This window comes from Strongylocentrotus purpuratus, unplaced genomic scaffold (genome assembly GCF_000002235.5).
Source record: "Strongylocentrotus purpuratus isolate Spur 01 unplaced genomic scaffold, Spur_5.0 spur5_scaffold_21, whole genome shotgun sequence".
In the NCBI taxonomy this organism is placed as follows: Eukaryota; Metazoa; Echinodermata; class Echinoidea; order Camarodonta; family Strongylocentrotidae; genus Strongylocentrotus; species Strongylocentrotus purpuratus.
Window position 1 is genome coordinate 29,188,882 of NW_022145607.1, and position 12,160 is coordinate 29,201,041.

A 12,160-nucleotide genomic window follows, 5' to 3' on the forward strand; every position below is an offset into this window, starting at 1 on the left:
GAATCGAATACATAAAAAAAAATTGAGTCTCTTCGTCTTTTTTAGGCATTTGGAATTTGCAAAGAGTTCCCTGTTTATATGTTTTCACACTTTGATGTTATGTAAAATTAGATTTTCAAAGTACTATTTCCGAATCGAATTTCAGAATAACGTTTTCCTTTGTAAATGAATAAGGATGGCAACTGTATCAAGATGTAAAATGTAAAAACATGTTCAAGTAATGGCAGCAATTTTTTATCCAACATAAATGCTACAACATCAGATTGGGACTTTGGACACTCAATATGTGGACCCCCCCCCCCCCCCCTATGGAAGTGCTGGTGGAGTGACGGCTATTTTAATTAAGAATCGCCGATGATATAAGAAATATGTGAATTCAAAACCTACCCACAAAAAAAAATCTAATCATTTCTTTCCCGTTGTTGCGATTACGTTTCCCATCGGAAACTGCCAAATGTTCCGTGTCTATTTTTCACACATTTGTGTTACGTTATTATGAAAAATGATTTTTAAAGTAATATCTCTATCAAATAAATTGTAAGAGTAACGTATTTCTTTTGTACGTGGATGAGGTTGGCGACTGTATCATCATGTAATGATAGATACAATACAGTATAGTAATGTCAGCAATTGTTTATCTAACATGATGTCGTACTATTACAACAGATTGAGACTCTGGACATCCCCTCTGAGGATCTCCGTGAACGTCCCAATGCATCGCGTAAACTCGCTCAGTTCATCTGTAAGATGCCTCATCTGAAGAACCTGACACTCAATAGGGGGTACGAGGTCTTTCTTCACGATGACTTCTACTCAACATTATCGTCGATGGCATCATCAGCAAAGGTATGGATTCGGTGATACATTTTAGGACTCTAAGAAAATTACTACATATTTGTTATACTAAAAGTGTACCCTTTCCTATATTGTCAAACGCAAGTGTACGATTTTACTCTCGTAATTGTTAATAGTCCGGCAGCCATCTCGATATACCTTGTTTTAGGGTCTATAGTTTTTTTTTCGGATTATAGTTCCTTAGACCATCAATTTGAAGAATTCGATTGCTGACACTCTGTCAGCATTGAGCCATTTGAGATATGTGACGTCATACAAAATGGCCGCCAAAATCCCCTTTTTAACCAAAATTAATGATATAAAAAGTTTTAACAGCATCTTACTACATTAAATGGCAGTCAAATATCTTGATTTTTTTTCTAGAATCATCACTAAATAAAAATTGCAATGCTGTATGATCACAAATTATATGCAAATTTGCATAATTCGGAATGGCGCCCTCTATAGACACATTAACTTGCATAGGTCAAAATGATGGCCAAATACCAATTTCTAACATGAGATTATCATATGTCATGAGTCAGATGCACTGAATACAGTGAGTAAAGATTGTGCTGCACATTTGTTTTTATTTTGTAATTTGATACTCGAACAAAACACGGTTGAATTTTATGCTCTCTGTCCCATAGATATGAGGTGGCATATGGTGATAAATGCCCATTTTCAGTGACAGCGTTAAGAAACTAGATTTGTATTCTAAGGTTCTAGATTCTTTTGAATTAACCTAAAAATTACGAACTACCACTACGATACAGGACTATATCCGTTTGTAAGTTTGCTTCAAAATCTTGAAATTTGTTTAAAAGGTCTCTAAAGTGTTGGGAACCCTAAAATATTCCATGTGGAAGAGGGTGTCATTTAACACTTAATTCTGCAAAGTAAGGTCGTGACTGTAATGCGTGCTTCCATACGCATGTTTGCAAATGAGTTCTCTTAACATTTTCTACAAACGCTTCAGTAGTTTGAGGTAGTGAGGCAAGGTTTGGGGGTATTTGGAGCTCCTAGTCTTCGGACCCTTGATAGCCACACGTTGATACGAGCCTCTGACATTCAGTTGGTTGTTGACTGTCCATAACATGAAGCAAAGCATTGAGTAGGTTGAGTGATGACATATGACCATGCTGCATCAACATTGCCAACTCAGTCCTAAGGGAGTCGAATCTTCTGCTTCATCACTTTCAGCATTGTACCCTATCCAATGCCAAAGTATGCCCCAAGAGTGTCGCATCCCGTCAACGCATGTCCTGCCAACATCGATGGAATGATATCTCCTAACTTGTCTACATTGGCAGGAACATCAATAACAGTTCGATTTGTGAAGGGGCGTCTCCATGGTAATTGGCGTTTTATAAGTCCGTCATGTAGATAATGATGCAAAAGTAGTACGTAGACGTCTGTGTCATCCACTAGGCCCCTAACATACATCTTCTCATTAGCATCAATTCCAATCGCTTGCTGTTCTTTGATGTTGCCTGCTTCATCATAACTATGTTGTGGACAGACCTTTCCTTGGCATGACATCATTGCCTGGAATCACTTCAACAAGAACCTCATCTTGACGGTAAAGGCCTGCTTGTGCTTTTGCCTATTTCTGAGCACCCAATCATCCTGCAGACTCGCGCATATAATTATGATGTCGATCAACTGTAGTTTGTTGTCATGAAAAGATAGTGAAGTTAGCAACACTAGAGACACGTTTCAACAACTTCTCTCCCTAGCTTTATTGATCTTTCCAAAGCTTTTGACTGCGTACAACATAAACGCCTATGGAAGATTATGAGCTAGATGGGCTTTCCAGCACATATAATTCAACTCATCCAGTCGCTCTACCAATACCAAGAAGCAACAGTAAGAGCAGAGAATGGCGACACCGAAAGGTTCACTATTGGTCAAGTTGTCCGTCAAGGCTGCAACCTATCACCATAAATTTTCAACATCTATGCTGAATTCATCATGAGAAAGGAATTTTATGGTCAAGTTTCTGTTGGTGGACGAACGATCACTAACCTAAGATACGCCGACAATACAACACTCTCTGGCGTATTAATGGGGAAGGGTATGGGGGGGGGGAGGTTGGGGACAGTTGAACCCCCAAACAAAATTCAAACTGTTTTTTTTTATATATTCGATACCAGTGATTTACAAATGTTGCTGAAATGACATGATTTTCCTGGGTTTTTTCTCACTTTTTATTAAATCCACAGTCAAGCAAAAAATATGCTTATTTAAAAGCCTACATGTCAGGGTCCGCAGAACAGCGGGGCTCAGGGGACTCGAGCCCCCCCCCCCCTCACTTTTTGTATAAAGTATGTTAAAGAGAACTAGAAAGAAAGAAAGAAAGTGACCCGAGGTGAAATGAGGTATCAAAATATGTTCATCTTACAGTTAATAAATGCCTGAAACCCTTGAGCTTCCGGGGGCTGCGGCCCCTTGAACACCACGCCAATTTGCGCTCCTCTCTTCCTGATCGTAAATACTTCAACCCCCCCCCCCCCCCCCCCGCTTTAAAAAAAAAGTTCCGCGGGGCCTGCATGTAACATGTATAAGTGGTGGTGATGCAGATTGTTTTTCTACCCCTCTAAGTGTTTTTGCTCAGTATGCCACTGACAACACTTATAACAAGAACATCAGAAGAACTACTAGAACTCCTTAAAAAAGAGTGAAGGATGCAAGTGAATAATTTGGACCCTACCTCAATGTGAAAAAGACCAAGATCATGATTGGTGGAAATTAACTACATGCAACAGAGCATGGTGGTTGATGGAGAAGAAGTTGATCAAGTGGACAAGTTTATATAATGTTCTTGGGTCAATGATTGTCAAGGAGGGTGGAAGCTCGGCAATCTGCCTTTGAAATGTGGTGTTGGAGGTAGCTACTTGGGATATCATGAAGAGATTACAACACCAATGTACACAATTAATGTCCATCATCGGAGATCAACCGCCACTTGCTACCAGGATTGACAAGTACAAGCTACAATAGTTTGGTCACGTTAGCAGAAGATCAGGAGACAACCTTGACAAATTATCATTCAAGGTACCTTTGAAGAAACACGTAACAAAGGAAGACTCAAGCTCAGATGGACTGACGACCTTAGGGAAATCACTAGCCACCCTCTAAATACTAAAGACACTCTACCGGATTGCAGGAGACAGATGCCGATCAAAAGGTCTCATCAAACGGGTCACAAGGGTGAGCCATGATCTATATGACAACGACGACGACGACGAACAGTAAGAGATAGTTTCTTGGAGGGCAGCAGTGATGCGGGACTCAGTTGGAAGACTCTCGACCCGTTATGACCTCTAAATACTCTCGGATCTGTCAAACACCAAGCAAACATCATCAGATTTTCATCCACAGCGAAGCACAACCATCAATGACTGTACAAGGTTGTTCCAGTGTCTCATGCCTGGCTGACATCTCAACTTTTGTCAAATTCTATAAGTCCGTCTTTGACATGGGAGTGCTCGTTTCCAGAATCATCAAAAAGTGCTGTTGGGACTGGTGAAAGCTCTTATGACAAAATGTCCTTGACATTGACCTCTCTTGAACTTGTCTGCAGTCCTATTACTCTGGAGTAGATCAACTTTTCATAGACTTTCGTACCCCAACATTGACTTCTTCATGGCTGCCACGGTTTGAACATTCTTGGAAATTGTGACATAGAATCCACCAGGTAATTTCTTTTGAAAATCATGCATCTGTCTAGTATAGATGTCAACTGCTTTATCCACATTCACTGACGTTGGAGCAATGCTGGTCTAAATAAAGCCTATTAATTGAATAATAATGTGTCCCGTAAAACCACTTCTCACCGATTTGTTGAAAAATAAATTCTTTCATAGCCATTTTTTTTCTTGACATAATGTAGGGTAGGTGTAGGGAATTGGAGACCACCAAGCTTGAACCCATCACTGCCTGTCCGTGTTGGATCCAATATTGATAAACCGACATATGTGGCCTTCAACAGCACTACTGCATATATCCAATTCATTTCGAAGACTACAGTGCGTTCTCTCTACGAGAAAATTGGCAAAATTGACCAAGATAAGCAATTTTGATCGTAAAATTTTGCTCTGATATAAAAACACAATTTTCACTGAATGTTGTGGTGTATGCAGATATTTAGGGGTGGCCCTTAAAAAAAATAGTTTTAAAAGGAAGTTTATGAAATGTGCCAACCATCACAGAAAGTTTATGGCCACTGTGTGTTGTGAATGGGTGTTGCAATTCACATTATGAATGGTGTCTGATCAGAAATGTGTGTAGGTAATGGGGGACACCAGGTCCAAGATGGGGGCCTACTTCTCCCCAGTTGTTCATTTCATGTTGAAAGGCACTATCATGAAACATATTTGGTTGTACGTGTCACCATTCTAATTTGAATGCATTTAATTTTAAGAAGTTGTTTCTATGCTGTGAGTTTGATAAATGTAAAAGTCATATTGCCAGAACATTATTCTGAAAGTATTTTAACATATTTGAGAGCACCTTTATTACGGTAAACAAAAAACTACAGAAATATTTTGGGCCCCATTGTTTTAAAATCGTTTCAAAATTACAGTAAGTTCATTGGCTGCATGTATATCATTCAAAAAGTGTTTGAACTAACTATAACAATCCCATTTTCATTCAAATTGTATTTAAAATGTCTTGATTTGTAACTGTCCCTTATTACCTACACATGTAGGTAATGAGAGACCTTTGGTGATGACGTCATTAATCATTGTTATCTTATTAATCAGTTACATCATCACCACAATTTCGTTACCAAATAAAGAGAAAAAATACTAAAGAGAATACAAAAATGTCTGTATGTGTAACATTGTTCATGTTTATGTAAATTATGCAAATGTGCTTAAGGGTCTTCCATTCCCCACACCTACCCTATCTAAATTTGTACCAAACACGATAAAAGATTAATGCAGCACAACTGCAATTGTTTCCCCAACAAAGCATTTAATATGATTTCAACGTGACATAGATTTAAGAAATTGGCATTTGGCTGGCACACATATTTTATTCAAATTAATATGTTTATAGAGGGCGCTATTTCAAAATATGCAAATAAGCTGGTCATCTCTGGCCATGCAACACCACGAAGCATATTTTTAGTGATGGTCCTAGAGAGATACAGACATTTGGCTGCCAAAAATTGAAGAAAAAATCCTTATTATATATTTATTATTCATTTTTAAAGGAAAATCATGTACTTTGGCGGCCATTTTGTATGACGTCATATATCTTAAATTGCTCAAGGCTGACAGAGTGTCAGCAATCAGATTCTTGAAATAGAAGGTCTAAGCAATCAAAATCTATTGAAAAAAAAACTATAGACCATAAAACAAGGTTAGGCCAATAATCTGGATTTGGCTGCCGGACTATAAGATGAAGCAGGTAGGAAAAGTTAAATGTTCATGGACGTGGATACGAAAAGTGAACTTTCTGTCATAATACAAAAACAGTCTGAAGATTTCAACAATGCTGGTGACTAGTATATTATATAACATATTCTTAATTCCATATGATAATTCGAAATGCTACGGGAATGCTGATGGAGAGACGTCCATTTAAATTGTGAATGCCAATGAGACTAAATTATTTCAATTTAAAAACCTTCAAAAATGAAAAATCGAATCGAATACATAAACAAAAAATTGAGTCTCTTCGTCTTTTCTAGGCCTTTGGAATTTGCAAAGAGTTCCCTGTTTATATGTTTTCACACTTTGATGTTATGTAAAATTAGATTTTCAAAGTACTATTTCCGAATCGAATTTCAGAATAACGTTTTCCTTTGTAAATGAATAAGGATGGCAACTGTATCAAGATGTAATATTCAGAAATATGTTCAAGTCGTGTAATGTCAGCAATTGTTTCATTAAACATAATATTACAATTATATCAGATTAAGACTTTAGACACTCAATATGTAGACTCCTCCCCCCCCCCCCCCCCCCCGCTATAGAAATGTTGATGGAGCAACGGCTATTTTAATTGAAAATTGCTGATGATAATATATATATATATGAGTTTAAAACCTACAAAATAAACAATCAAATCATTTCTTCCCCGTTGTTGTGATTACGTTTCCCATCGAAAACTGTCAAATATTCTGAGCCCATTTTTCACACATTTGTGTTACGTTATTATGGAATATGATTTGAAAGTAATATCTCTATCAAATATATGTAAGAGTAACGTGTTGCTTTTGTACGTGAATGAGGGTGGCGACTACATCATCATGTAATGTTAGATGTAATACAGGATAGTAATGTCAGCAATTGTTTATCTAACGTGATGTCGTACTATTACAACAGATTGAGACTCTGAACATCCGCTCTAATAATCTCGAAAATCGTCCCAGTGCATCAAGCAATCTCGCTCAGTTCATCTGTAAGATGCCTCATCTGATGAACCTGACAGTAGGTGTTTTCTGTCACGAAGACTTCTACTCAACATCATCGGCGATGGCATCAACTGCAAAGGTATTGATTTGGTCTTATATATATTTTATGACTCTAAGAAAATCACTTCATATTTTTTATACTTCAAGTGTGCCCTTTTCTGTATAGTCGCAAGGAAGTTGATTATTTTACTCTCGCAATTGGAACGCAGTTGAGAGGAAGCAGGTATGAAAAATTAAATGTTCATGGACGTGGAAGCGAAAAATAAACTCTCCGTCATAATACAAAAACATACTGAAGATTATCAGATTAATAACGAATAATATATACCATATTTTTCATTTCATATGACAATTCGGAATGCTAACAATCGAATCTCCTTGTCTCTTCTATCCCTTTAGAAACTGCAAAGTGTTCCCTGTTTATTTGTTTTCACACTTTTATGTTATGTAAAATTAGATTTTCAAGGTAATATTTCCGAATCGAATGTCAGAATAACGTTTTCCTTTGTAAATTAATGAGGATGGCAACTGTATCAAGATGTATTGTTCAGAAATATGTTCAAGTCGTGTAATGTCAGCAATTGTTCTTTTAAACATAATGTTATAATTATATTAGATTAGGACTTAAAACACTCAATATGTAGACCCCCGCCTAAAGAAGTGCTGATGGAGTGACGGCTTTGTTTATTAAAAATTGCTGATGATAATAAATATATTAGTCCAAACCCTACAAAATAAAAAAATCGAATCATTTCTTTCCCGTTGTTGTGATTACGTTTCTCATCGGAAACTGTCGAATGTTCTGAATTTCTTCGTCCTCGTTTGTATTATTTCTATAACATGTCAGAAACTGCAAAGTGTTCCATTTATATTTGTTTTTATACTTTTTTGTAATGTTATATAAGTTTTTCAAGTACCTTTTTCAATCCTTGAATGTCAGAATAACATATTGTTTTTTATAAAAGAATGAGGATGGCAACTGTATCATAATGTAAAGCGTAAACATATTTTTAAGTAGCGTAATGTCAGCAATTGTGTATCCAATACAATGTTACTATTATAACAGATTAAAACTTGAAATCAAGTATCTGGCTCACCTCCCCCCCCCCCCCCCCCTCCCTTACTCCTTACTCATTCCGACGTGAAAATGTAGTAGGGTCAGTAAGATTACCGAATCATATGCCTGGGGGAAAAATCCCCTCCTTTCTGACAGTCACTGATCCACAACTATAATGTCGTCGATACCATTATAAGGATGTTCAGGTTCTCCCCCGAATAATGCTCAAGTTTTTCGTCAAGAGTAGTGTGATTAACCCTAATCCTCCCCCCCCCCCCCCTCCACGATTTTTCTGATTGTTCTGGAACGCATATGGATGGCGCCCCGCCGCTCGCTGACTTTTTTCTTTCGAGTCTTGCGCATCTTTGAAAAGAATGTTTTTGAAAATCGGACCTACAGTTACAAGGTCACGTGACCTTTTGTCTTTGCATGTCAGCCCGAAAATCGCTCATTTTCGTGATCTGTGTACAACTAAATAGAAATGTTATTTTTCCGAAAAATAGATCAAACATTAGTTATTGGGTCTTGTTTAAAAATTAGGTGGTTGTATTGGGAGTCAAAATAGTTGAATTGTAGTTAGAAATGAAATAAAACAACCAAAACAATAAAATACGTAAGTTAAAAAAACAATAAAATAAATAAGACATAATGAGAACAAGAGATAACATAAGGAATAAGCTGGCTCTTCCAAATTTGTTGTCGTATTATTAGGGATCTTAAGGGGGCCATTGTGCCCCCCCCCCCCGGTCGTACTAAGACCTCAAATAGCCCCGCCTTTTTAGGGGTAAGGACTGTTTTGAGACCGTTCTGCCTTCTTGTTGTATTTTCTTTTGTTCTGTAAGACTTAAGATCATGAGCCACGTCTATCATTCATATTACCCACTACTCCGTCTGTCTACAGGTCAATAAGGTCTAGAAAAATAAAATAATTTGTGTATCTGTCATGCCCTAGTCCCGTTCCGATCAATCAAAAACGCATCTGTCATTACTATTGAAATTCCTGCTAAATTCAGGTATCAAGACTTGTACATCTTTTGCAAAAAATGTGATTGTGTTAAGAGTTTTTTATTGTGGCAACGATGTTAATATAATTTAAACATACTGTTGATTCTTGAATATAGTTTTATTAGCTCGTTATTAGTATTCATTTAACATAATGTTGCTATCATTACAGATTGAGACTCTTAACATCAAGTCTCAGGATCTCAGTGAACGTCCCTCTGCATCGCGTGATCTCGCTCTGTTCATATGTAAGATGTCTCATCTGAAGAACCTGACACTCCGCGGTCAGTATCACAATGACTTCTACTCAACATCATCATCGATGGCAGCATCCGCTAAGGTATTGATGTCATTATATATTGTAGGATCTAAGCAAATCACTACGTGTTTTGTTATACTGGAAGTGTACTTTATTCTGTATAGTCTAACGAAATTTGACAATTCGCCCGCCTTCCTCCCGATAGGCCTATGCATTAAAACACATAATAAGCTAAATGTTATGGTGGTATATTTGTACCTGTAGTCACGTTTAATATTAAATATCTGTTAATTCTGCTGTCAAGTTTTACATCGGACATTCTTAAACGGCTCACTGTTTATTGAAATTCAAGTAATATTATGAATTCACACTACACTACACTACATCGATAACGGTTTAAATGTACTTGTGATATAAAATTATTTAGTTTGTAATCACTTTCAATATTACTATTTAAAACTCTAAGAAATTTATGCCAGTTACATTGTATTTGATTGTTGTATATACGAAGCACGGAATACTTGCATTTGACTGATTTGAAATTATTTAGTAGGTGTTCATCCTAACGTATACTAATTTAGACTGGTCTTCATATCATTGAATCTATAAACGGTACTTGCCTTTAACATATTTATATATTGGTAAATAACGAATAATATACATGTACAATTGAATTGTATAAAAGAAAAATAAATTATAACTTGTAACCTATACTTGCATTTGCATATAAAGCCATCTTTCATTTGCTCGGCTCATGTCTTTTTATAATCCTTGTTTATATTCTACAATACCCATGAGGCTAGCAAAAAACATTTTCATGTTTTTTGTCGCTTTTTTCATGAAACTTAAGAATGCAATTATATACCTACCAACAATCGAACCTACTAAATTAGTTATTGCACTTTAATTTCCCTTTTTATGTTCATGATCACGACCAGAGTGGTAACACGAGCCCCACCTTGACTGAGCTGACAGTAGAGGATAAGACACTACGAGGATGGCAGGATTGTGGTTCGATGTTCGACAATGTGAAGAGGGTCGCTATAGAGGTATGGGACACAATCAACTGTGACGTCATCCAGAGGATCCATCTACCAGGAGCAACAGAACTTACCATTAAAACACATGTGTATGCATCTCGACCGACTGGTTTCCATAAGGAGCCTACTTCACTCCCCAAAGCCCTTCTGAATATCTCCCCTCAGCTTGTCAAGGTGACATTCAGCGATCTTGACATTGGCAACAGTAAGATGGAGCTAATCTTACAAGCTTTCAGATCACCTCACAACCTCAAACACCTGAAGACTATCAGGTAAGAGTAAGACACATTGTGCTTTCAAAGAGCACTTTTACAGAGTCAATAGAATCTTACAATCTTACAGCTGTTCTACTATAAATTGAAGAGTCTACATGATAAAACAAATAAGATTAAAAGTTCCATCATTATGAACAAATATATTACAAACATTGTTAACTCCTGTAACAATTAAGCCCCCATTCCTAATTATTTTACATAGATGATACTGTATTCCGTCTATTTTTATATCGGTAGATTCGTGAGATGCGGGACAGATTTAAGCGTGAATGATGTCAACACTGCATGCAATGAAGACCACGACATGGAGGTGGAGGTGGAGCATGGCAAACGATGTGTGTAAGTCCTTAGAACTTTAACTTCTAGACTTGCATAGCCATTAATGACTGCATAACATTTTTGTATGACTGCATGTCTCTTAAATCCTCTGCGATAATCAGTGTTGGTGTATCTTTCGCACGATCACAAGTATTTTGTTCATCTCAGGAAGGATGTGCAAAATTAAAAGCCGCCTTCCTCTTTTGTTAACTTTAACGACTTACTGGCTGACTAGAATGCAGCAAAAAGGAGGTCTAGTTTTAGAATTAGTGGGAGACTAGCACGCATGCTCGTCTCCTCATGCCAGTCGTTTCTGATATTCATTCAGACGCGAGGTCTGCTCAAAACGCCCTGCTTGTATTTTAGTATACGGAAATAGAAAACAAAATTATCTTAACAAATTATTACAAGCATGAGGTTATTTCCCGTCTCGGGAGAAGAGGAGGGGGATGAAGAATTGTTTCTCATTACAGAAATAGTTTTTTTGTTCTTATGTTTATTTTTGTATTTGTGTATTGATCGATAATGATACGAACTGACATTATGTACCACTCATGATCGCACATGAACCAATCATTGCAAAATGTAACAAAGAGTCGGCAAAGGCGTGTACATAAAAAAAATATTCTATTGGAAATGGGTAATAATTAATATTTCAATTTGCCCATTGGAAAAATATAGGCCGGATTCTAGAAGTGATAAAGTAAAGGTATTTATTCTTTTTTTAACATGATAACATGTAGACCTATTCATATAATTGATTCTCGCATTTTTGTACTATTATGTTTTTTACGTTATAGATAACTTGTTAGTTCAAATGGTGCTGTACTTTGACGTAAAACTGTGTAATATTCAACAGCTCTTCTTCGTCCTCTGTCTACTGTATGTATGTGAAGTTTGTTATGTAGTGCTGCTTCTATATATTATATTGATGCACACATTAAC

General features: G+C 36.8%; 1 protein-coding gene across 1 annotated transcript; it reads left to right on the top strand.

The window, feature by feature from the left end:
• Positions 1-519: 519 nt before the first annotated feature.
• LOC105439259 lies at positions 520-11,240 on the top strand. The gene is made up of 5 exons (XM_030994313.1): positions 520-846; positions 7,176-7,343; positions 9,496-9,663; positions 10,521-10,894; positions 11,135-11,240. The coding sequence occupies exons 1-5, from the start codon at positions 748-750 to the stop codon at positions 11,238-11,240; spliced, it is 915 nt and encodes a 304-aa protein (XP_030850173.1). The 5' UTR covers positions 520-747.
• The last annotated feature ends 920 nt before the right edge of the window (positions 11,241-12,160 follow it).